We start from the raw sequence: 23,572 nt of genomic DNA, 5'->3' as shown, positions 1-23,572 counted from the left end.
ATGGTAGTTTTAGATGAAGGCTGTAAAAGGTCTTCCTTGTTTGGAGTGGTGGAGAATGATGTCACTCAGTTTTCTTGCAATGACAAGTATCAGTCCTGGACATTTTCTTATATTGAAGGCTCTTATTACTAATATTAGCTCTATAGCCAAAATATCTGCCTGTGACTCATTTCACCTTTTAACTTGCAGGAAGAGCCCGCTACCAGGCCAGCCGCCCTTCAGGAGAAAAGTGGCAATGTGACTGGGTTTAAGCCTGGCCACCCTTCAGCTTTCTGTAAAGAGGGACAACTTGTGTTCTAAATTCCTTTTTTTTCCTTTTTACTCGTTGAAATATGCATGGCTCAAATGCCAGAGATATAAATAGTAATAAGTTACCAGAATAAAGATACTGTAGACGAGGTAAACCAGAAGCAGTAAGTGAACGCATTCTGACCAGATGAGAGGAGAGTGTACATTTGCTTCATGAAATTAGAAGCGAGAGGGTCTGTAGTGCATACTTTTAAATTCTGTAGGATTAAGAAGTTGGTGTGAAAACAGAAACAAGGAAAAACTAGTTTTCAATTTAGCAAGGTAATGCGTATAAATCTGACGAGGAGTTCTTTTTATCATGTGCTGAATCTAAAGCAAATGCAAACACATAAATCCAGTCAAAAGACAATTTCAATTCTAAACCCTTTTAAAGAATTCACTGTATAAGAAAGAAAAGCTTGGGAGGTATTTAGGCTTTGCCATTTAATACTGATTCATCGATAAGACTAAGTTAATCCTACTAATAGATGTATGAGGTGCTCTGAGGCCACCGATGCCTAAAAACTTAGCTAAAATCTGGCACTGTTCCTAGTAGCGGTCTGTGCTGACCTACAGAGGGGAGGGAATGAGTCAGCCACTCAGGCTTTGCCCAGTTTTCCTGCCTGTGCACAGAGTGGAGAGGAAATTTTATGTGACTTTGTATTATTTACGCCTAGATCTGGAGGGGCTGTGGCCTGCGTCTGGGCAGAGCAGAGGGGGAAACCTGTATTTTCTTGATAGCTCCACACTCGGAGCTGTCCCATTAAGGTGCACGGCTAAATGGGGTATGGTGGCGAATGTTAGCTTAGGACCAGCACCATGGGAGGTGCTAGACTAAAAAACTTCCTTTTCTTTGACTTGGATCTACTTGTCAAGAACTGTGAGGGGTTTGGACTTCCCCTCCTTGCAAGCTGACAAGTTAGCTTGCACGGTTTCATTGATGCCTGCCAAAGACTTGGGACCCTGGGCGAGAGACAGACTTGATTGCTCCTGGCACATGGGCAGCTTGGGAGCCATGTTCGCATAGTTCCCTTTTCCCAAGTCCCACGTGATGCAGTGCCCACGGCCGTCTGTGTCACAGCTGAGGAGCCCCCAGTGTCCCAAGGAGGCTGCTGGTGCCCTGCCCAGCTTTTGCTCCGGAGAACGATGCTCTCTCATTTATTGTGCTCAGTCCAGATGGAAGCACCGTCTCTGTCCAACAAGCCCCTTTCACAGACGTCCTCTTCCCAAGACACGCCCAGGGAGAACTGTCTCTAGCACCAGCAGAGTGGCTTCTCCGCATGGCTGAGTTCCTTCTTATTCTCCACAGCATGACGGCTGTGGCCACTGCTCACAGTCCCGTGTTGTGCTGGTCCTCAAGGGGGAGACGGCATCTTGCTCCCATCACAGCCCCAAGTCTTACACAGTACCTGGCATTTAAAAAGGCATTGAATAAGCTTTTGCTGAACACATTAATGAAAATTAAACATTAAGTGATATATGCACATGGGAGAAAAACCATTCAAATACACATCTAATGACAGATATTCCCCACTGCAGACCTCTGGCGCCCTCCCTGGAGACAATGTCTCCCTTATCCCCCTGATGAGGCACGCACACACAGGACACACACTCACCCCGCTCCTCGCTTCTCTTCTCCAAATGGAAGCCACGTACCCTATGCCCTTATGCTGTGGTCTGGACTTTGTTTTTCTTTTTTGTTTTTGTTTTTAACTTCAGCAGTATATTTGGAAACGATTCTTTATTGGTTTAAATATTCTGCTAAGAGTTGTGTAGTATTCTAACATATCTTATTATTTACCCCAGGCTCCTGGGCGTTCAGGTAGCTTATAAGCTCTAGTGACGGCATTTGTTTATGTGAATAAAATACTTCACCAGCATTTGAGGATGGACTTCAAGCCGCTGGTCATGAAATCATATCACCAAACAACATCATTTTCACGGCTTTCTTATTTCTGTGATTGTTGTGTCACATAAAATAATTACATCCCATTTTACATCCAGTCTTTCCCTGCACCTTTTCATCACAAAGGGAACTAGACAGTTTCATGAATGGGTTCCCTCTCAGAAAATCAAGTGGGGAAGATATCTCCTCTTCTGCGGACTCTCCTTGGAGGCACACCAGGCAGAGGTGCCTGTTTCTGCCACTGTGGCCCGTGCAGAGCCCTGCTGTTGCATGCATCGTCTGCTCGGAGATTGTCCTTCTCCCTGTGGAGCATGAGCTCTTGAAGAGCAAGCACTGCGTTGATGGCTTTCTCTTCCTGGTCCTCAGCGGACACGCAAGTCGAGGTGTAAACAGAGTACCCACTGTCTTCTATTCACGTGGGTCTGAAGGGAGCCACGCTGGGAGTCAGGGGCACAGCCAAGGCGAAGGCAGCTGCCCTTCTGAGTCAGGGTGATGCCAAACGCCTGTTTCCTCCCTTTCCCTCTGATGCAAGTAGGCCCTTGTTCTAGGTCAAACATCTCTGTGGCCAATAAGTTAAAGAGACTGATCTGTTTTTTCCCTTAGGACTGGTCTTTTGTTTTGTCACTAGATTTCTCCTAATTCTATACTCCTTAAAATCAACTAGTAGCCTTGGATATTTAAATAACCAATAATTATTTATCAAGTTTTCTGAAAGTAATGACTTAAAATTTACTTTTTACAGGAAATGAATCTCACTGAAAAAAACTCTACCCTAAATTAAATTTTTGTGTTTAGACTCCTACCAGGAATCATAAATAAGAAACCGATTTCTAGCAGATAGGGCATCTGCACACCTAGAAGCCATGGTGATTGCTGATCTTGTTTGGAAGAGGAAAGCTGTAACCTGGCACTCCGTTAAATCACAGGAAGGAACTTCCAACTGGACTCACACTGCCCTGGTTTGGACCAGGTTAGCTTCTCTGTCCTTTCTTCTAAGACCGGCCGTCTCTGCTGCCGGTGATCCCAGGACTCAGCTCAGCGGCTGGTTGACCGTCTGCACTGCTTCTGCCCCTTCGCTTTGTGTGCTCCCCCCTTAGCTCAGATTTCCTCCTCCCTCTGGATTCTCACCACAGCAGGGCACATTCTGCTGTTTTTCAGGTTAGTGGGAATTGGGTTTCTTCTATAGATGACCCCTGGCAGCACAGGTTCTCATTCCACCGATGTTTTGTGATCTCCTGTGCTGTGTTTACAGGCCAGAGTTTCTCCAGCCTGCTGTGTCTGGCACGGGAGCGCTCTGTGGAGGCTCAGAGCCCCAGGCACCTCTGCTGTGTGCGCACTGCATGGCAGACACAGCCCTGGTCTCCTCCTGGGCTCCCCCGGCTGCCTGGCACCAGCTGCCGTGGGCGCGGGGCTGGTGCTCCCGTGTGGAGGATGGGTTCCGCTACCACATGACCTCTCTCACTTTCGTGCTGGCTTTCATCCAGTCTTGCCTGTTTTTGATTGCTTGGGCAGGTTGCAGCCCTACCTGACAGGGACTTGGAGATACGAGCTGTTCTGTTGCAAGACTTTCTAGAGTCTTCTGAGTCAAGCACCAGGGACTGCCTCGAAATGCTCTGTAGCCAGAGCCTCTGGTTTTGAGTGGTTGCCTTGTAGAATGAGTGAGAACGAGGCTGTGTTGTCATTGCTGATGCATCAGCTGATTCTTGCATTAACTTTTGCAGCATGTTTTTATTAAGTGTGTACCAAGAGGGAAGGCGTGAAGAGAAGTTGGTCGGGGCACGATCATCCCCTGGGAACCCCGAACCACGTCCACAGTGGCAATGCTGTGGGTTAGCAGAGGGATAACGGGGCTTGGAGTTGAGAGACAGTAGGATTTCTGAGGGGGAACCAGAGAGCGTGAACATACAATAACATCAGTTTACTTGGAACCAGAAACCAACAGTGAGGACTTCGGGTATCTTTCCTCAGAGATAAGGCAGAAACAGGATGGGCAGGAAAATGACCAAAAAAATGGGCGCTTTTTGATCATAAGCTAATCGGTGACCAGTAGTGTGGTAATGTACTATAAACTTCTTATGCACAGCGGTCCTGCTCAGTGACCTTGGTCTTGGTTTCCTTTTGGTCTCATATGTCCTGTGCTCAGCCCTGGGATGGATTCACTCCCACCTGGCGAAGCCCTGTGGTCTCCCTTCCAGCAACTTTTGCACCTTGGTATTGCTTTTGTCATGACAATGAACGCAGGCCTTCATGCATGTTAGGCATGGGGTCCTGCCGCAGGGCTCCTCCGCTTCTTGGCACGCAAGCTTCTGCTGGAGAGACCCTTGCTGTCCAGCACAGATCTATCTGAGAAGCACAGACTGTGCAAACCTCACACAGCACCGAGGGCAGAAGGAAGGCACCCAGCATGCCGTGCCCCTGAGAGGTGGTGCAGATCCCGTCTCGGGACAAGGGAGGGAGATGTGCACAGAGCACTTGGCAGGGGAGCCTTCCGTCTTGATCTGGAAAGTAATCATCAGCCACCCTGTCAAGATGCATCAAAGTACAGAAATTCAAGAGAGCATTCCGAGCATCTCAACCAAGTTGGTGGCAGACAGAGCCCAGGTCCCTGGACTCCTACTCAAGTGCTCTTTTTACAAAACCATATTTGGTACATTAGAGAGAAGATGCTTTAGAAAAGGACTTTCTTCCTCTTTAATGTCTGCTTCAAAGGGAAGGAAAGTTCCTTTGACAGTCCGCCGTCTGTGGTACCTAACCTCTCTTGCATGTTCATTTTTAACTGTCAGCACGTTCAGCCTAAACTACCTCTTTGGATAAGGGTTTCCACTCGTTTACTGTACCCCTTGTGAAACCAGCATTTCCTCTCCTCTGGCCTACAGCAATGGTTTTGAAGTTTCAGGACAGGACCGTGACTGGTACCTTGTACCTCTGGCCTGAGTTTCGTTATCACACCCCTGGCAGGGTCGAGTCAGTTCTCTGCTTTTCTGTGTGTGAACACGGACCCATCCCAGGCAGCCGTGGTTTCTCTGCAGGTGGAGACCACGCAGTTGGGCACAATAAATCCATGGTGCAGAGCATTCCCAGACGTCTGCACCCCCCTGGGATGTCACGTTGACTGTGACTGCAGTCAGCACTGCCCCGGCAGCCCGAGAGCTACTGACAAAGGCACCTTCCTCCCATCCCAGGCAGTATTAATACAGCCTTTCAAATCTGTGACTTCTTTGCAGCTCCGTCCTTCCCTGTGGCAGGAGGACAGAGGCCTATTTGAGAGGACAGTGGGGGTGAGGCCAGGCTGCGTAGCTCCTAGGGACAAGGGCAGCATGTTCTTCCTACTGTCCCCCCAGCACCTGTGCTCTGTCCTATGAGACTCTGGGCTCAGGGCTCTGGGACCCTAAAGGATCCCCACAAGACAGTCTCCTGGCTCCAAAACACACTACAGGGATCCGGAGGAGGGACTGTTTCCACTGGGGGGCCGGAACTTGGAGATGCAAGATCTGGACATGCAGCAAAGGGAGAGAAGCATGTGTTGGGTGCACAGAGCCTCAGCCCGGGCGGGGTGGGGGTGCTGGGAACAGGGAAAGGAAAGCAGAGTTGACCCACAGCCTGGTCTGCTGAGAATAAGGAGCCTACTGAGGAATTCTGAAAAGCAGGGTGTGTGATTCAAGCTGTGCTTCAGGAAGGCTCCAGAGGCAGACGCTTCTGAGAGGAATGATGAGGGTGGCCCCGGGAGCAGAGAAGCCACTCAGGAACATCCCAGGTGGGAGATGATGATGTCTGCTATGGAGGGCGATGAGAAGAAGCATGTCCACAGACCGATGCAGCCAGCTGCCAAACGGCAGGGCGGTGGGACTGAGCAGGTCCTGTGGCTGGACGCTGTGGGCAAGCCACTCTGCAGCAATGCCAGACAGGCAGCGGGCTTCTCTCTGGGGAGGAGGTACCTTTGGGTGGGAGCAACGAACGTGTGTGGAAGCACAAGGCAAGAGAGAGGGGAGGGAGAGGCAGAGGGGCTGTTTTTGGCAGAAGCCCCTGCAGGCAGGAGGAGGTGAGCCCAAGGGCAGCCCCGAACTGAGCGGAGGGCAGGGAGGGCAGGGTGAGGGTGGAGGGGGCTCCGTGCTGGGGGCCCACAGGAGGCCGCACTCCTGAGGGGACAGGGGCGGGGGGTCACTAGAACCGGGGCCCAGGGCACTGACTGGTGGACCCTCTTAGGGCCTGGGGGACTGTGCCACAGCCACCCTCTTGACCCTGCTCACAGCCATGCCCCCCACCCAGCCTAGGAGGGCCTCCCACAGGGGCCGGTCTCAGACGGAGCCCGAGTCGCCGTGGCGCGTAAGCACAGGGCCCGCGTTTCAGTGCTTGCATTGGTTCTCACACACAGGCTCAAACTCAGCTGGGCCATGTATGAGCATGATTTGTCATGCTCATCGTAACACTGGTAGATCTATGTCCTGGAGTGATCCCGGGAAGTCACCCAAGTCCTGATCATAAATCCATGGAAGATTATCCCGGGAAAAACATGGCAGGGTTCCCTGAGCGTTGACCAGCATATTCATCCCTGCCACTCTGCCCCACACGGACGTTCCCATGGCCCCAAGTTGTCACAGACATTAGGACGAAGGCTTTTGAGAACTTTGAACATTTAAGGAAACAGAGGCTATTTGGGGGCCCCTGGGTGGCTCAGTTGGTGAAGCGTCCAACTCTTGCTTTCGGCTCAGGTTGTGATCTCCGGGTGGTGAGATTGAGCCCCACACCAGGCTCTGCACTCAGCGGAGAGTCTGCTTGGGATTCTCTCTCTCTCCCCCCCTCTGTACCCCCCAGCCATATATTCCCCCCCCAGAAAATACAGGAATAAAATCTTTAGAAAAAAGGGGGAAACAGAGACTGTTTATGAAAGGTCATAGCAGCAAACATCTCAGTGAGTGAAAGGCATAAGCATGTTGCACATGGTTTAGTGCACTCATCGGTGTTCCTAAACAGACGCCAGTCTAGGGCCTACACAGGCTTCCCGAGGCCAGCCATGTGCACGGCTGTCTGAGGAGGGGTGTGGATGTTGCTCCTGCCTTTGAGGGAGTGGCAGCCGATCCTTGGGCAGCAGGGCTGGCCAGGAGTCCCACCCACAGGCATCAGATTTGCTCAGGCTCAACTTGGAAGACGTTTTCATGTTTGGGAGTTACTGGATTTGGCATATTTTTTTAAATACATAGGTTCAAATTGGACCTCTTTTTTAAAAAGAGATTAATTCTGGATTTTGAGTCTTGGTTTAATGTGAGTTCAGATCCCAGAATATGACTCTCACCAATGGAATCCACCTGTACTGCCAACCCCAATAACATTTTCTTGCTTCCAGATACAAAATTTCCAAGTGATCCATTTTCAAAGTGCCACCCAGGGGCAATGTCCCAGCAAATGGTTTTTCTAGACCTTAGTTGTGGTTCACCTCCCAGCTACTGAGGGTGGATTACTTCATTCAGCACCCTAACTAGGCAGAATATTGGGGTTCCCTGGCATTGTTTGTAATATAGTCCTTGTAGCACCCTAAATGTTTCTGGAGTCCCAGGTGTGCTGTGGGGCCTGGGCTTGCTGCTGCCCAGGTATCTCACATGCCCCCTGAGGAAGCAGCCTGGTCCCGGGGCCTCAGTCCAAGCCTACTTGGTTGTTTCTCTCAGGGACCCAAGGCTTGACCTGCTTTATGGACCCGGCTACGCGTCAGGGGAATGCGGAAGAGCTGGTCCTTGGGTGATGTCTCTGTTGGCGTAGTTAATCTTCCACTGTGCTTGATCTCGGTCAGGGCCCTCCTGGCATGGGTAACCCATGATAGTGCCGCCTCGGGGGCATAGCAGGGGCTCAGTAAACATTGGTGGAAGAAATGACTTGTTACTGTGGATGCTAAGAGGGCCTAGCTCATCTCACCGGCAAGCTAAGCTATGTCAGGAAGAAAGTGCAGTTTATGATGGGACAGTGCGTTGTCTGGTTTCTGCCCTGTGGACAACTAGGTTGTCATGACACCCCACACAGGTTCTAGCAGCTTGCCTTGCAGACCCTTCCAGCAACACCCTCTGGCATGGGCTTGTCTTTCACCTGCACTAACATCTCTGAGAAGAGCACATGCGTTCGTTCTGATGTGTCCTTGCTTTGGGTGTCTCCCCTCAAAAGGCTCCTTTCCACTCTGCTTCTGCCAACAGCCATTCGTTTCATCATTCCTGATCACAGCATTTTTAAAACAGCATTTGGCACCATACCCAGCTCAGTGAAAGCATGGAGGTAGCTTGCCTTATCTCACTGGTAAATATTTTAAGAACAAGATGTAAATATGCACCCTTAGAACAACAGGAAGAAGGAATCCCTCATCTGGTAGGACTTCATCATCACTGTTCATGTTCAGATTGACTGGGGTCCTATAGGATATAGAGTAACAGGATGTTTGTAATTGGCCACTCAAAAAGGTGGCATCAAAGATAGCCAAAGACGAAACCCAAAACCAAGGGAGGGACTGGCGGGGAAATTTAGGAGTGTGAGTGTGTTTTGGAGGCGTCAGGTCCAGTGGCAGGTTTCCCGGTGATCATACTCACTGTCCACGGGGCTGGGCCTTTGGACCCTGCTCATCATCACCATGAAGCTTTCTGGAGAGCGTCGTTGGCTTCAGTGGGGAGTCTTGCTTACAGTAAATGCTGAGGCAGAGAACCCTGGCCCAGCAGTTCTCTGCGTAGCTCCTGGCAGCTGCTGGGGGACGACATCCATGTTTCGGGAAACAGAGACCCTGAGGTCCTTCTTATGCTGTGTGCTGAGCTCAGGCCACCAGGAAACCATGGCCTGAGTGTCCAGGAATGGTAGTATTTTGGGATGGTCTCTGAACAGAACGTCAAAGCAAGGTAAGGATGAGAATATTTTTAAGTTGCTGCCAGTTGTAATGGCAACTGCTCTCTGAAAGCTCCAAGAGCAGACTTTGGGCCGAGAGCAGAAATTACAAGTAGCCCAAGTGACCACAGGACATGAGACAAATCTTATAGTGACTTGAGGCCTCGAGGTCAGAGGGTTGCTTCAGATGTGCTGACCACCACTGGGAGAAGTCGGAGGGCCCACGTCTGGTCTTTTGAATCCTGGGTGCCCACCAGTGTCTGGCATCTAGAGTGAGGGGAGAACTCTGGTCACAGAGTCATCCTGTGTTCATCTGTTTGTGAGCACCTACCTGGTGAAAAAGGATAAGCCAGTGTCCCCTCAGGAAGCCTGTCCGCAGCATGGCCCTGGGGCCAGCTCTGTGGGACCAGCAGACAGGGGTTGGGCAGGAGTCGGCTTGTCTGGGGATTCAGGTCAGAACAAACGGCTGGGTTCACAGACAAAGCTCTTGTAAAAAGGGTTTTTTTCCGACTCAATTGGTGAGTCATTCCATTGAGCTTTTAGTTCTTTAATTTGATAACAGGCATGGAGGGGGGCTAGAAATGGGAAACAGATCAATGGCTTTGATGACCAAAATGAAGATAATTCATTTTTTAAAAGACCATTAAATTAGAATTTTAGAGCTCAGAGGATCCATGGACAAGTCCTAGATTATTGCAGAGCTATGCCTGTCGGGCCTCCTCTGGTTCTTAATTTAATTCGAGGGACTGAGAATACAGTTCACACCATCCAGACCTTCCTAGTGGCCGACAGCATGGTGAGAACGCCAGCTCTGTGTTGCTCCTGTCTCAGTTTTTATTGGGTTCATTCTTCTCCTACAAGAACACAGAGCACCAAGCGGGTGTCCTTGTCTTCAAGGAATAAAAATGAGCGAGCGGTGTGAAACAAGGTAGTAACTGCTTCAGAAGTGTTTTCAGGGCCTCCGAGATCAGTTCCCATCAGGGTACCGGCCAAGACCTCATCTCTCATCTCTGACTTTGTGCTTGTCCTCTGCCTGGGAGCCACCCGCAGAGCAGGGGCTATGCGGAGATTGGGGGCTGTGGCTGGGAGACAGAGGCCCCGTCCAGTTGCACAGAGAAGTAGGGGTGGAGGTTTCAGCCAGGACCACCAGAGCTTCTGGGGAGGTCAGCTCTGAGCCTCCCAAGCCCCAGGGGCAGCGCAGGCAGATCCCCACCCGAGCTGCTGAGGAAGGTTCCCTGCACACCCTGTCCTCCCAGGCTCCACCGGCTGCAAGCTGCTGGTTCAGTGTGAGCCCAAGCGGAGCGAGACACATCGGATGGGGAAACCAGACTATGCCTGAGTCCAGAGTGGTCAAAAACTTGAGGGGCACAGCCTGCATCTCCTCCAGGGACAGAGACCCGCCCAAGGGGCAGCCAGGAAGAAACGGCGCTCTTTCAGATTGGATCTAGTACAGACATGTTGGTACACAAAATAATAAGCGTAGGAATTGTGGGTTTCCCTGCATGCACGGCAGGCCGCACTGGAGGTTAGCTGGGGCAGCGTCTCTGTTCTCCTCTGGCGTGAGCTGATGCAGTGTGGAAACATGTGTCCAGTGGGTATATGTTGCTTTCGTTATTTAACAATGCACACTTGGTAAAACACGTAGAATTTTAAACTCGTTTTTCAACAAGGTGTTTTTATTGTCACCGTAAGTAATGAGGAGTTCTGAGCAGGCAGATGGCAGCAGGATTCGGTGAGGGCTTAGACGTGTTTCCAGAGGGTCTCAAGACCTGAGACAATCTCGCAGCCTCTTGAGGCAGGGCCTCCCGTCCACAAAGCAGAGTGTTTCGCAGATGAGCTGTAAGTTTCTTCCCGACTCTGAAACTCTGCTGTCTTTGAGAATGATCACCCGCTGACCCTGTGAATTGTCTCTCTTCCTACTCTTTTCTCCCTGGAAGAGCACTGGTGCTTAGTTTAAGGGACTGATGAAGGCAATGGCAAAGGGAGTGACAAATCGGGACATTTGTTGTTGAAGTGCTTTTTCCCATTTGGAGATGTCCAGTGACCCCAGACCAAAATACAGGCCACAGGGGCAGCTGTGACACCGAGCCCCCACCCTCCACCTGCTATGGGCTCACCCCCGGAGAATGGCCCCAAAGGGGCAGCCCCTGCAGAGGCCCCAGTGTGATCAGAGGCTGAGCCCGCCTGCCTGGCACTTCCAGGGACCCCAAGCACAAAAGCTGCCTGGTGGATTGCTGTTCCCAAGGCTGGGTGGCCCAGCTCTCCGCACCCCAGCCGCCCCAGTTAAGTCACCTCAGAGGCTGTGTGGGCCAGAGGTTGGGGCAACACACAGGCCATGGAATCGGGCTCTTGGGACGGCCTGGTCCTGGTGAGAAACGCACCAGTGGCCTTTGGCGTTCTGGGGATTAAATGAGTTCTTGTGTCCAAAGTGCTGAGGGCAGTGCCTGGCCCATAGGAGGTGGTATTTCTGTCAGCTCGACCACGATCAGCATTAACACTGTGGCACCATCTGTTTCTCTTTTAACGGTCCCATCTGAGGGGGCTGGTTGGGCACAGCTCCTGGGTTCATGGAAGGCCAGAGGAGGAGCATCAGGTGAGGAGTCCAGGAGCCCAGCTTAGCGCCCAGGTGCCAGGCACTTCGGCATCCTTGGGAGAACGTGAGGCGCCGCCCCGCCTGTCGCGGGCTCACTGTGCCTGACCATCTCATCATTTTCTGCTCAGTGGCTGACGGGGACCACTTCCACTTTGCAGAAGGAGAAACTTGAGGTTTAGAAAGTGTATGCACGTGATCTCAGTCAGAGCTGGATGTGTTGTTTTTCTGGTCTTTCTTGAGCAAGGTTAAAAAAAATTAAAAGTAAATTAGAAGTCACTGTCTATAACGAAGGTCCTTGGACTTGGTGGTGTGTTTTCACTAAGGACTGAGGGAGGCCTGTTGAGCTGAGCTGGTCCACACTGGAGGCCTTTACACTTTATCCTCCCACCGCTAAATAGCAGTCACTTCTCAGTGTCTCCCGTCCACCCTTCCATCTCCTTATTCACATGAAAACACCCCCACTGAACTGTCAGGCCGTCTGCACAACAGAGACAGGGATCAGGAGGAGAAGCAGGCATGTGCGGGGCTCTCCCAGCTGGTCTCTGTCTTCCTGCATCAAACTGTGTCTTGGGCATCTTCACTCAGATGGACGTGGTGAATCTGAGTTTCACGTATGGCTCGTGGAAACCAGGACAAGGGTAACCCTTCACACCAAGCCATGGAAGTTCCTCTTGTGCGACTGTACTCCTGTACGCTTTCCTCAGGATTCTGGCTGTTACCGTCCTGCAGGAACTGCCCTTGGAGAGGCACTGACCTCCCTCAAAGCCCGGTTGAGAGGTCCTTATCAGTGGGCAAGGAGGAAGAGAGGCTCCTTTGCACGTGGAGGTGGCTCTGGGTGGGACCTCCCGAGCACTCTGTCGGCTTCCCTGCAATGTCTGATTCTGGAAGAAGCTTTGCCACTTGTGACTTTAAACTTAGATTAAGCTTTTGAATGGAGGAAGCTATTGGTAATATTTGCTCTTAAACGTGGAGGGAGGCTCACTGCCAGATACTGCCCAGCCTGACACTTCAGTGCTAGAAAGAGTTTTCTGTCTGCCCTCTCCCCACTCCCCTGTTCCTGCAGCCCATTCCCCACACTCTGTGGAGAGCCAGGAGCCCCGGATGAAGAGGCTGCCCAATGCAGGTCTCCCAGCTTCTCCTCCGCAGGCAGGGTTGGTCCCTTCCCTCCCTGTCACTACTCACTGCTTCCCAGCACCCGCTTCGGGGATGCACCTCTGTCACTCGATGCATGTGGGAACCACAAAGTCCGACTCTAAGAGCCAGGTCCACCAGGGTTCCCTGAGTCGTCTGTCTCTGAGTTGATATTTGTAGGGGACTGGATTTCTCGCAGGGTAGAAAGGTAGATGGTTCTGGGCCTGGCCACTGCCCGCAGTACCCCAGGATCTTCACACAGAGGGGGCAGCATCCATATGCATGGCCATGGTCACAGCATCATCTGAAACATAAGCCAGGGCGTTTGCTACACGAGCACTGAGAGTCACCCCACTGTCCACACGCAGAAGTTGGGGGATTTATCTCTGTCATACTTGAGGCTTGAGGAGGAGGAAGACTCAGATACGTGCCTTTGGCTCCATGCAGGGCTCTCATCATAAAGTATCTTGAACGTGGAAGACAGAAGTGAGGAGAGCATATCACCTCAGATCCTGTGAGGGCCGGTGAGGACGGTGGCCTTCTGGGGTGAGAGCGGAGACAAGCACAGATGAGAACGTGTTCTGGTCCCGGCTCTGGACCGGAGAGCCTCCCCGTACAGTGCAGGGTCAGGGCCGTGAGGACGAAGCTCAGCATTCACAGATCTCTTTCCTACAGAAAGTGTAACATGAAAGGAATGAGGTTCATGTTGCACTTTGCCTGAAAATTAGTTGATGTTTATGTCATTGAGATAATGAGAACAAAATCCAAAAACAACACATGCAGCATCATCTGCGAGAGATCTGACTTGCCTGGAAATACTTTGGAGAGAAAACTGGGTAAAGGGGGACGAGTCTCCTTTTAATTATGGCAGATTCCTCCCCACTTGGTGAGGCCCTCCCCTCTGACAAGATGATCTCAGGCAGGTCGAATTACAATGGCCTCCTTTGGAGTTTGTCCTCTGTGCCCATATTTCAGGGACATTCCCAGGAGCATGTTCTAATGGTAGACTTTCCTGAACCCTGTTCATCAGTGTCCTGCGTGTGCTCCCACCGACAATGCTGTGAAGTTTAAGAAAGGTGTGCAGGATACACGCGCAGAAGGTTGGGTGTTCTGAGCTGCTTAGTCTAGAGCCTTGTTTACAGTGGGCATCCGTACTTGCTTTTCCCTTGAAATTGGCAGGTTCACTCCAGGCAGCTTGGCCTGGCTCGTGCTGAGGGCTCTCCCTGCCCACCTGTCACCTTCTCCTGCAGAGCCTCTGGGAGACCGTGCAACACTCCGATGCCTTCTAAATCTGTTCCTTACCCAGCCACTCAAATGGTATGCCAGCTGATGGGTTACCAAAAGGCACCCGTCTCTGCAAAAACGAGGGTGTGTGCTTCGGGAACACTAGAAGAGGCAAGTTGCTGAGCAGCTATCGAGTTGGAGATGAGAATGACAGCTGGGGTCAGCTCTGGAAATCTAGCCTGGCAGGAGTCTGTCAGCACACGTCCAGACTCTCAAAGTGGGAACCTGAGGCAAGGCTTCAGGGTGTGTCTGCACAGGAGAAACACCGAGAGGCCCAATCAACCAGTCCATACTCAAGGGAAAGCCTTTGGCTATGTGCTCCAAGTTTAAGTAATAAATATACACTTTTGTGTTTTAAATTAACAGATGTTGAAGGCATGAAGTGTTGTGTATTTGAGCTGTCCTGTCATCATCACAGACCACGCGTAGCTACTGCAACTGAGGAACTGAACTGTTGTTGTATTTAATCTGAATTAATTCAGATTCAAATTGAAAGGGTCACATGTAGCTAGTCGTTGCCATCTTGGAAAGTGCAGTTCTAGGATCTTTTTCTCAGTTTTATACCAATGTATTCCACTTGGTTCATTTTCTTTTACTTACTGTTTTAGCTAAGAGTTCTGACTTGCGTTGAATAACAGTGGTGATAGCAAGGGTCTGGTCAGGTTCCTGACTTTGGTTGCACACTGTGTTTAATCATTTCTAATTATACTTGCTATTTTAAACAAATGGCCTTTGTTATGTTAAAGCAGTCTCATGTTATTTTCTTGCTTAGAGTTTTTGAAAATTAGGAATGGTTGCCAAATTTCATCAAGTAACTTTTCAGAGTCTATTGATATGAACAAACTTTTTCTCCTTCCCCAGACTGACTCTGGACTTCATTATCACCATCTTAAATACCGGGGGTTGCTGCCAGTGCGTAACAAAAATAAATTCCTCATGCAGGCCTGATTGCCTCACCTGAGCCATATTGACTTAGACAATCTAGACTGCTCACCATTTCTCAAACTAGACTTTTCTCCCGAGTGTAATGTCTTTGCTCATGCTGTTCTTTTATTAGGAATGGCCCCTGCCTGTCACACTTCTGTCCCTCCTCCGATCTGCCCTCCGAGTCATGTCACAGTTGTTGGTTTACCACAGTTGACCATATAACAATCAATATTTCCTTTCTTGTATAACTTTATGCTTTTCTTGGAACAATAAGTACCTCGTTTTTCTGTTCCTTCATTTTCTATCTATCAGTAATTAAGCATCACACTTTGTACCAGAACAACAAATTACTCTCAAGACGATCGGATACATAAGGTCATCACAAAATGCTATTTCTTTCCTAGAGCATCTCCTCCTGGGTGCTCCATCCCCCTGCCTCAGTTCACCTGGCTGGTCTGGGGCCTCCCACGGGTTCTGTTCCAGTTAGGTGGCATAAGCTCAGCCTCCAGAAAAACCTGGCAAGGGAAGGAAAGATGGAGGTCTCAGTGCTCAGAATTCAAACTTGATGGGATGCTCTTCCGTTCACCCTGTGCGTGGTGTCCTGTGTCCAGAGCCCCTCCAGTGGGCAAGCATCGCCTGTGTCTTGCTCCTCACCCTTCTGCAGGCTTGGCAGTGTCTCCCTCTGCTCTCCCTCATTACTTAGCACAGATGTATGCTTTCTATCTTCCAAGTTTATTGACATCTCTGGGTGCTGCCCTTTCAAACTTCTTGATGTCATTTTCGTGGGATTTGGGAAGTGGAAGAGAGGAGCTTAGGACTCTTAATTGGCTTTTTCCTGCCCTCAGACTCGCCGCATATGTGAACGCTCAATACCAGCCTCTGGCCTTCATCTGCACGCATCCCTGGGCCGGGCACACTGCTCTCCCCACTGGGCCATAGGTAGGCAGGCTGGTTACTCTTGAGTAACCTCTGAGTGGTCTCTGAGTCCTGCACAGCCACCGCGTGGGTGTCCAGTAAACGCACAAATAAAGAGAAGGTTTGCCAGCGATCGAAAGGATGATCCATCAGACTCTAGGTACTTGAATCCAATCCTGCTGTAATGTGAAGATTGACTGAAATGAACCCATGGATTTAATATGTCTCCATTAAGGTTTCGTTATTAAAGCAGAAATTGTCATTTTTGTGGTGAAGACAGTTGAACTTTCACAATAACCATGGCCAGTGGTCACAACGTGCTGCTTATTGGTGGAGAGGCTCAGCCTCCGCTTCTGTTTCTCTGGAGAACTGGACACCTTGACTGGCCCCCTTGGTGGCTCTCTGTGGGGAACCCTGGCCCTGGCCAGTCTCGTCCAAGCCTCAGCAGCCACCTGTCTCCTGTGCTGAGACTGGACAGTCATTGCAGGGCCTCTCACCGGCCTGGTCTCTGCATCCAAGGCACGCACCTGGAGTAGCTAGTCACTCACTTGTACTCGATGACTTGTTCTGAATATTTCTTCAAAAGCAATGTTTCTTTAAATATGTAAGAATGTTAATATAGTATGAATGTATGCACTCATTTAATTATTGACATGTAACTGAATTTTTAGAATAAATATATTTTCGTTTTTATTTTAAAACCTTTAGAAAGTATTTTCATCTGCAAAACTCGCCTTACAGCCACTTATCAGAGGCGTCTGCATTCCTGAAATAAACACTCCTGTGGTCAAACCAGGACTGTGCATATTCCACACTGGTGTTTGTGTGCAGTCGCTGCACAGGACTCGGTGGCTTGTGAGAGCAGACCCGCTGTTCATTCATTCTTCTCTAGGCTAGCACATTGCTCCTCCAATATTGAAGCTTAAATGAAATATAGCACTTTAGAGGTCACAAAATATAGTAGCAATATCTTGGACTTGTGGTAAAAAGCCCTGGGTTCAAGTGTGGATTCAGTCACGGTTTGTGTGATGTTGAGAGGTCATTGCCTTTCATCTGGGATGACGGACGCATGTTTGTACGCCTTGCACAGGGTGGGGTGGTTGCTGAGGCCCAGAAAGAGATCTGGAAAATGGTTTAAGCTATAACATTATACAAATTAGGTTATCTGATAACTGCATGAGGGTGACTTAAGATTTCATCACTTAGATGCCATCTTAACTGTTAAAATCAAGCCAACTTATCAAATATTTAAATTTGCAAATTACCTTTGAAGTCAGATGCCCTAAAAGCACAAGTAGACACTCATCCTGGGGACCCTAAGCTTCCAGGACTTACACAAATCCCCAGTAGGACACATGTGATCACGCTGGGGGATGCATATCAGCAGTAGAAGAGTAACTGACCTTTCTATGAAAATTCAGCAGTGCGCAGTACACATTGGAATAGTCAAGTACTTTCCACCACACATCTGGTTATTTCTCCAAACCTGATTAAAATGAACACACAAGCTAAGAATATTCTCAATAATATTGTTGTAATGGGCTATCTACTTGCAAAGCTTTTATTTATTTATTTATTTTTAAGATTTTACTTATTTGACAGAGAGAGACACAGCGAGAGAGGGAACACAAGCAGGGGGAGTGGGAGAGGGAGAAGCAGGCTTCCCACAGAGCAGGGAGCCTGACGCGGGACTCAATCCCAGGACCCTGGGACCATGACCTGAGCTGAGGGCAGACACCCAACGACTGAGCCCCCCAGGGGCCCCTACTTGCAAAACTTTTAAACAGATGTGCTCCTACCAACCTGGGCATCCCCACAAGCAGCAACACCTATGCTTCCCTCGTGCTGCGTTAGTCCTTCTTATACTTTCTCTCTCCCTCCAGCCTGCAGTGGTGTCTGGGACAACATTACGTGTTGGCGCCCTGCGGACATAGGCGAGACCGTCACAGTGCCCTGTCCTAAAGTGTTCAGCAATTTTTACAGCAAACCAGGTACTGTCTGTCAGCGTTGTCTAAGCTCCTGCAGAGGCTGTGGGTTGGATTCCCCATCAAGGCCTCAAGAAGCAGCTCACTGGTTTCCTTTACAAAGGGAGTCAGGGAACAGCTGTGCCCTTTGTGTGTGCTGAGTGGTTTTAGGAGCAGGAGAATGAGAGGCCTCTTGCCAGGTCAGCCACCTGAAACGAAACACTGGGGAGAGCAGGCCTCAGACAAGCGTGGACGCATGAGCCTGATACATGACAGGTGGGGCCTGAGCACCAAAATGAGGGGAGGTGGCAATGCCCACGAGGGGCAGCGGGCTTTAGGCACCGAGAACGTAAATGTGGTTCCAGGCTTCCCTGCCATGTGTGGCTGCCCATGAGTCCTCAGAGAGCATTCCCCAGAGGTTTTGAAGAGCCCTGATGCTCAGGGACAGCAGCCAGTCTCTCCTGGAGTCCAGATGCAGTTTCTCATCCACGGGAAACATCTTGCTCATTGGACTGACCCTCCTCAGCTCCCAGCCCCCACTTTCTGAACTAGCTCCATGTGGCCTGAAGACCCACAGCCTCTGTTTCCAGGGTCGGAAGGGGCTGGCCGGGTGGGGGTGCCACCAGCCCTATGGCTGGCTCTCTGCACAACGCTGCAACGTCTCTTGGCTTGTTCCCAAGAAGGTAGTTCTGTTGTGTTTTGTTTTGTTTTGTTGTAAATGATCCAGATTTTCAAAATATGAAGAAATCTATCTGGAAAAATAGAAAAGAGAAGATACATCTGGAAATCAAAAAGGCGTGATACTTTGGAGTACTAGGGAACTTATTTTCATCTTGAGCAAATATTACAGGGTAAAAACTCTGAGAACTAGAATTGTTGAAGTACTTTAAGCAGAATGTTGTGGCACAGATTGGGATGGAGAAAAAAAGGAGATTCAAAAGAAAAAGGTTTTGTTCATCCCTGTGACTTGCAGGTGAGATGTTTTCCTTTGTGATTTAGTCAATGAAGCAGTCTGAGCAGACTGAAGTCATGCTCAGTCATTGGTCATCTTCAGCTCAGAAAAACTAAATCATTTTAGAGAATCTGAAATTTAAAAAATATCCTGTCCCATCAATAAAATTTCTACAAAAAATGGTTTGGGCTATAATATTCTCCCAGAAATCCCAAATGAGCTAGCATAGACCTAGGCTTCCCCTAATCAGATGGCTTGGCTCTGAATCCTTCTGGGGGCAGCAGGGGGTTTCACACTGACAAACAAAAGATCTCTGGTTCCTGGGCCATCTGCCAGAGCACCAAACCTCTGCCAGACAGGAGCCATCTGGGGCACACAGTGCCCAGGTCAGCTTAGAATCTGGCTCTGCTTGGAATCACTGTGCTTCCTCTCCTTTGGGGAATGAGAATTCCCAGGCTGTCTTGGGTTAAATGTTTGATGCTCTTTTTTGTCCAAGCAGGGAGCATGACACTGCCTTGTTATTGTGGGGAGCATCTCTACCACTAGAAAATTTGCTGGAGTTTCCCTAAGTCTGTGTATCACAGCTAGGTGACCTGAAATGTATATGCATCCACTTGTTTAACTGGTCACAAAAATGTGAACCAGGAGGTACTTACACAGACTGTTGACAAATTGCTGTCCACATGGAATGCTTGGAGTGTTTGTGCAATTACTTAGAGAAACGTGAACATAATGCAGAGCTGGGGGCTGAGTAGGGCTGGGGCTGGGGCCAACAGGCATCAGATGACAATGGGCTGAGGCTGGGCTGTCTATCTCTGAGGTAGAGATAAAAGGGTGGTCTTGAAATACAATTAAGAACCAGTAGGGCTTGAATCTGCGTGGTATGTTCCAGTTTATAGGAAGCTTTTACAAATATGGTAGTTGCTCCTCACAGTGACCCGTGGGGAGCGCCCGGTCATAGAGTGACTTGTGATCATTTCAGCCCACAGACCCAATGTTCAAGAAATAAATCTGTGTTTTTATAAAAAGTTGTTTTCTCTTCTGAGTTCTCATACCTCCAGGAGGTGGGAAGCTGGGGGGCTCTCCTGATAGCCATGCATGGTGTCTTGGCAGCCAACACCTTGTCTCTGCTGTCTTCATGCTGGGGAGGCTCCTCTGAGCTGTGCTATGGTATGGGGTTCAAGTCGACTCCCACAGGCAGACAGGGACTCTGCCTCCAGTGTGACAGAAAAGAGACAACAACAAGTCATCAAGTGAAGGAGCAGGGGCAGACTGGGAGAGGAGGGAGGTTTGTTCTGAAGCGCTGAAAGCTCAGGGTGCTGCGGGTGCCTTCAAGTGTAGCAGAGAGGGTGGATGTGCCCTGCGTCGGGGACAAAATGGTCCAGAGCACGTGCCCCGTAGCCAGGCAGCCGGGCTCTGAGTTCTGGCCATGCCGACTTGTCCTGGGAGGACATGAGCAAGTCCCGAAATGAGCTGGGCAGTGGGGTCAGACCCTCCGCAGAGGGCTGTGGAGCTTGCCTGACACAAAGCCTGCCACGCGGAGCTCACGAGGATGGGTTGTCTGGAGAGCAGGGACCTCCACGCCCCGATAGGCACAGTGCTCCGTGCCGTGCAGGCACACCCACCTTTCCTGCCTCCATGGACAGCCAAGCACCCTCCTAACAATCACACCCAGACCTACACTCAGTGAGCGAAGGACTGGGAGCCTGTAATCAGCCTTGGGGAGCAGGGGAGAGAGGAACCTGTCACCGCTCTGGTGAGGGCCCCTGGCACTGTGGCTGAACTGAGGGCCACAGCAGAGAGAGTTCAAGAAGACTGGGGGGTCCCCACAAAGTGGTGAGGGTTCCCATAGAGCAGAGGGTCCCACAGATGGAGGAGGTCTCCACAAAGTCAGGTGGAGAGGCCCACTCACAGAGGAGAGAGAAGAGAATCCAGGCTCCTGAGTCCTACAGCTGTGGCCTCCCCATCCTTTCTTGCCTGGTCCTATTTTCAACTCCCATGTCCCCCTCACCTAACCCCCTCACCTCCCTGGGCCCTCTCTCACCTCCCCACCCCACCCCACTTCCCTGGGTCCTCTCTCACCTTCCTGGCTCCCCGTCACATCCCCAGCCCCCTCTCTCACCTCCCCCAAGCCTTGCCCCTTCAGGACTCTGTCTTGCCTCCACTGTTCATTGTGGTCCCTGCCCTCCAGGTGCCCCCAGGACCCCTGGGGTTAGAGCAGGAGGAGGTTTGGGGCCTGGAATCAGAAAAACGCAGGGGACGGCGGTGTTAGAGAGTGGCAGAGCAAGCCCACATGATGCTACCAGGGGCTTTGCTGAGGCCCCCTAACCCCACTTTCTTGCCAGAAGCTCAGGATCTGGGCCCTCCCACCTGCTTCCACGCAGCATGCCAAGAATCGTTTATGCATATTATCACCTCAGCGTGAATGTGCCTTGCTCTTGATTTTGTCTGGTTAAGCAATCACGTAGGCCACCCTCGTGTAGAAAACATAAAGGGTTTTTGAGTGAGAAAACCTATTTCCGCCACTCAGTCATCACAGAACCTTGCAGGTGTTACTGAACCTCAATCTCATCTGTAAAACGAACAGTAATGCTCACCAAGTCTGCCTCACGGTGTTGGCCCAAAGCAAAAAGAGATGACGTGAGTGAAAATATCTGCTATTCTGAAAACTCCAGGGGCTGTGAGTCAGGGAGGAAGCTTGGTGGGTGATCAGCTGCTGAGCCTCCCAGCGCCGAGGGCAGGAAGCGCCTTCCCAGGCCTGAGCTTCGCAAAGCCTGCCCTGCAAAGTCCCAGCCCTGTCACAGGTGATCAGTGCCCTGCCCTCAGGTCACTCATCACCACTCAGCACCTACTGCGGTCACCTACTGAGGACACTTTCTGTTTTTTTTTTAATTAATTTATTTATTTATTAGAGAAAGAGAGTGTCAGGTGGGGGGAAGGAGCAGAGGGAGAGAATCTCAAGCAGACTGCCCTGAGCGCAGAGCCCTATGCGGGGCTCGATCCCATGACCCTAAGGTCATGATCTGAGCAGCTGAAACCAAGAGTCGGAGGCTCAACCAACTGAGCCACCCAGGTGCCCTGACACTTTCTTTTAAATAGAGGGAACATTGCATTCCTGAGTTTAACATACACATTTATATAATTCAGAGCAAAAAAAAAAATGGTGCTATAAAATTAAAACTGCCTTTATTTCATGCAGTTTAAATCTTATACCCACAGTCTGTTCATCTAACGTCAGTGACCAGTGCTGCCTCCTGTGCACACCCAGGGCAGCCAAGTGAGGGAACTGGCACAGAACAGGATGGAATGGGAGAGCAGGCTCTGGAATGGTTGGGATTTGGCGATGACTCTCTGTCTCTCTCTCGAAAGAACAGGAGTCTGCTAATTTTCATTGTGCTCCTTGATAATAACACCACCAGCCATTATAACCGTTACCATCGCACCCGTGCCTGATGACACAGAAGCCCTCCCTCGAGCCACCCAGGCCCGCAAAACCCAGCTTCCAGGGGATGAACGCACACACCGTGAGGTGGCTGAATGGGTTGTGACTCCGCTCCTTGGTGACCAGAGAGAGGAGCATCTAGGGCTGTGCGCCTGTGAGCCTGCTCGTCAGTACTGGGCCGGCTGCTGTGGACCTGCCGGCCTAACACCTACATTTTATCTTCCAGGAAACATAAGCAAAAACTGTACAAGTGATGGGTGGTCAGAGATGTTTCCAGATTTCATAGACGCCTGCGGCTATAATGATGCCGAGGACGAGAGCAAGGTAAGGGCCCCTGCGTGACTCCCGCACTTTCTAGTCCCTTTTCTGGAAGTGCACACGAAACAGCATCTGTGTGCTGCCCGACAAGAATTATGTACATTTCCTTTCCTGCAAAGAGCAGTGCTGCTTCTTGATGGCCAAATTGGGCAAAGTCCCTATTTCAGTTCTGTGCCCGGCATTTGGTTCATTTTGTCGTTCTGTCATTTTGGAGGCAGGAAAGCCTGATTCTCTTTGCCTGCTTTCAGTTTGCCTGAACGGCCCTGCCTGCCTGAAATGAACTGTAATGAGCATCCATTCTGCCGACAGGTTTCTTTGGCCTATCTAGGACTTTGCTGCAAAGCGGGCCGTCCAGAAGCCATGCAGCCGTGTTTTTAGCCGTGGGCCAGCAGCAGGAGACAGGACTAACAATGGAGCGTGATTGCAAACTGAGAGACTGAGCGTGTCCCTGGCCAACAGTGCCCAGGGCGTGCTGGGGGCTCCGCCTATGGCAAGGGCTGCACTGTTGGTCCGCGTGCTATAAGGAGGCCAGGAGGTGTGCTCAAGATGAGCCCTTCTCTGGGAACGTGATTGTTTAAATGATGTGTCAAATCAAGTCCCCTCAGCTCTGCTCAGCCCCAGGGCTGGGGTGGCTGTTCTTTCCTGCATGTTCACCCTGCAACATTGTATGACTGTGGTTTTACTTTGTTTACCACCAGGAAACCAGGTCACCGTCCCCCCTTGGGCTGCATTGCTTCACCCCCCAATGCCATATTTTTTAAAAAGATTTTATTTATTTATTTATTTGAGAGAGAGACAGAGAGAGAGCACAAGAGGGGGTAGGATCAGAGGGAGAAGCAGACTTCCCGCTGAGCAGGGAGCCCGATGCAGGACTCGATCCCGAGACTCCAGGATCATGACCTGAGCCGAAGGCAGTCGCTTAACGACTGAGCCACGCAGGCGCCCCTGCTAATGCCATATTAATGACAGGTGAATACCATGCATTTCATGCCCCCATCCCCTG

General features: G+C 50.4%; 1 protein-coding gene across 2 annotated transcripts in view; it reads left to right on the top strand.

The window, feature by feature from the left end:
- The window catches only part of VIPR2 (vasoactive intestinal peptide receptor 2), a 66,365-nt gene that overhangs the window by 5,566 nt on the left and 37,227 nt on the right, over positions 1 to 23,572 (top strand). The window contains exons 3-4 of one of the 2 annotated variants that reach the window (XM_028092393.2): positions 17,777 to 17,884; positions 22,478 to 22,575. In XM_028092393.2, the coding sequence (XP_027948194.1) occupies positions 17,777 to 17,884; positions 22,478 to 22,575 (206 nt within the window). The remainder of the gene's footprint in view (positions 1 to 17,776; positions 17,885 to 22,477; positions 22,576 to 23,572) is intronic. The other variant, XM_028092394.2, reaches the window with a different exon arrangement.

This window comes from Eumetopias jubatus, unplaced genomic scaffold, assembly GCF_037043125.1.
Source record: "Eumetopias jubatus isolate StellerSeaLion01/CBP00866 unplaced genomic scaffold, mEumJub1_p1.0 scaffold_14, whole genome shotgun sequence".
NCBI classification, from domain to species: domain Eukaryota; kingdom Metazoa; phylum Chordata; class Mammalia; order Carnivora; family Otariidae; genus Eumetopias; species Eumetopias jubatus.
Note: the sequence above shows the minus strand (reverse complement) of the source record. Positions and strands in the feature narration are given on the sequence as shown.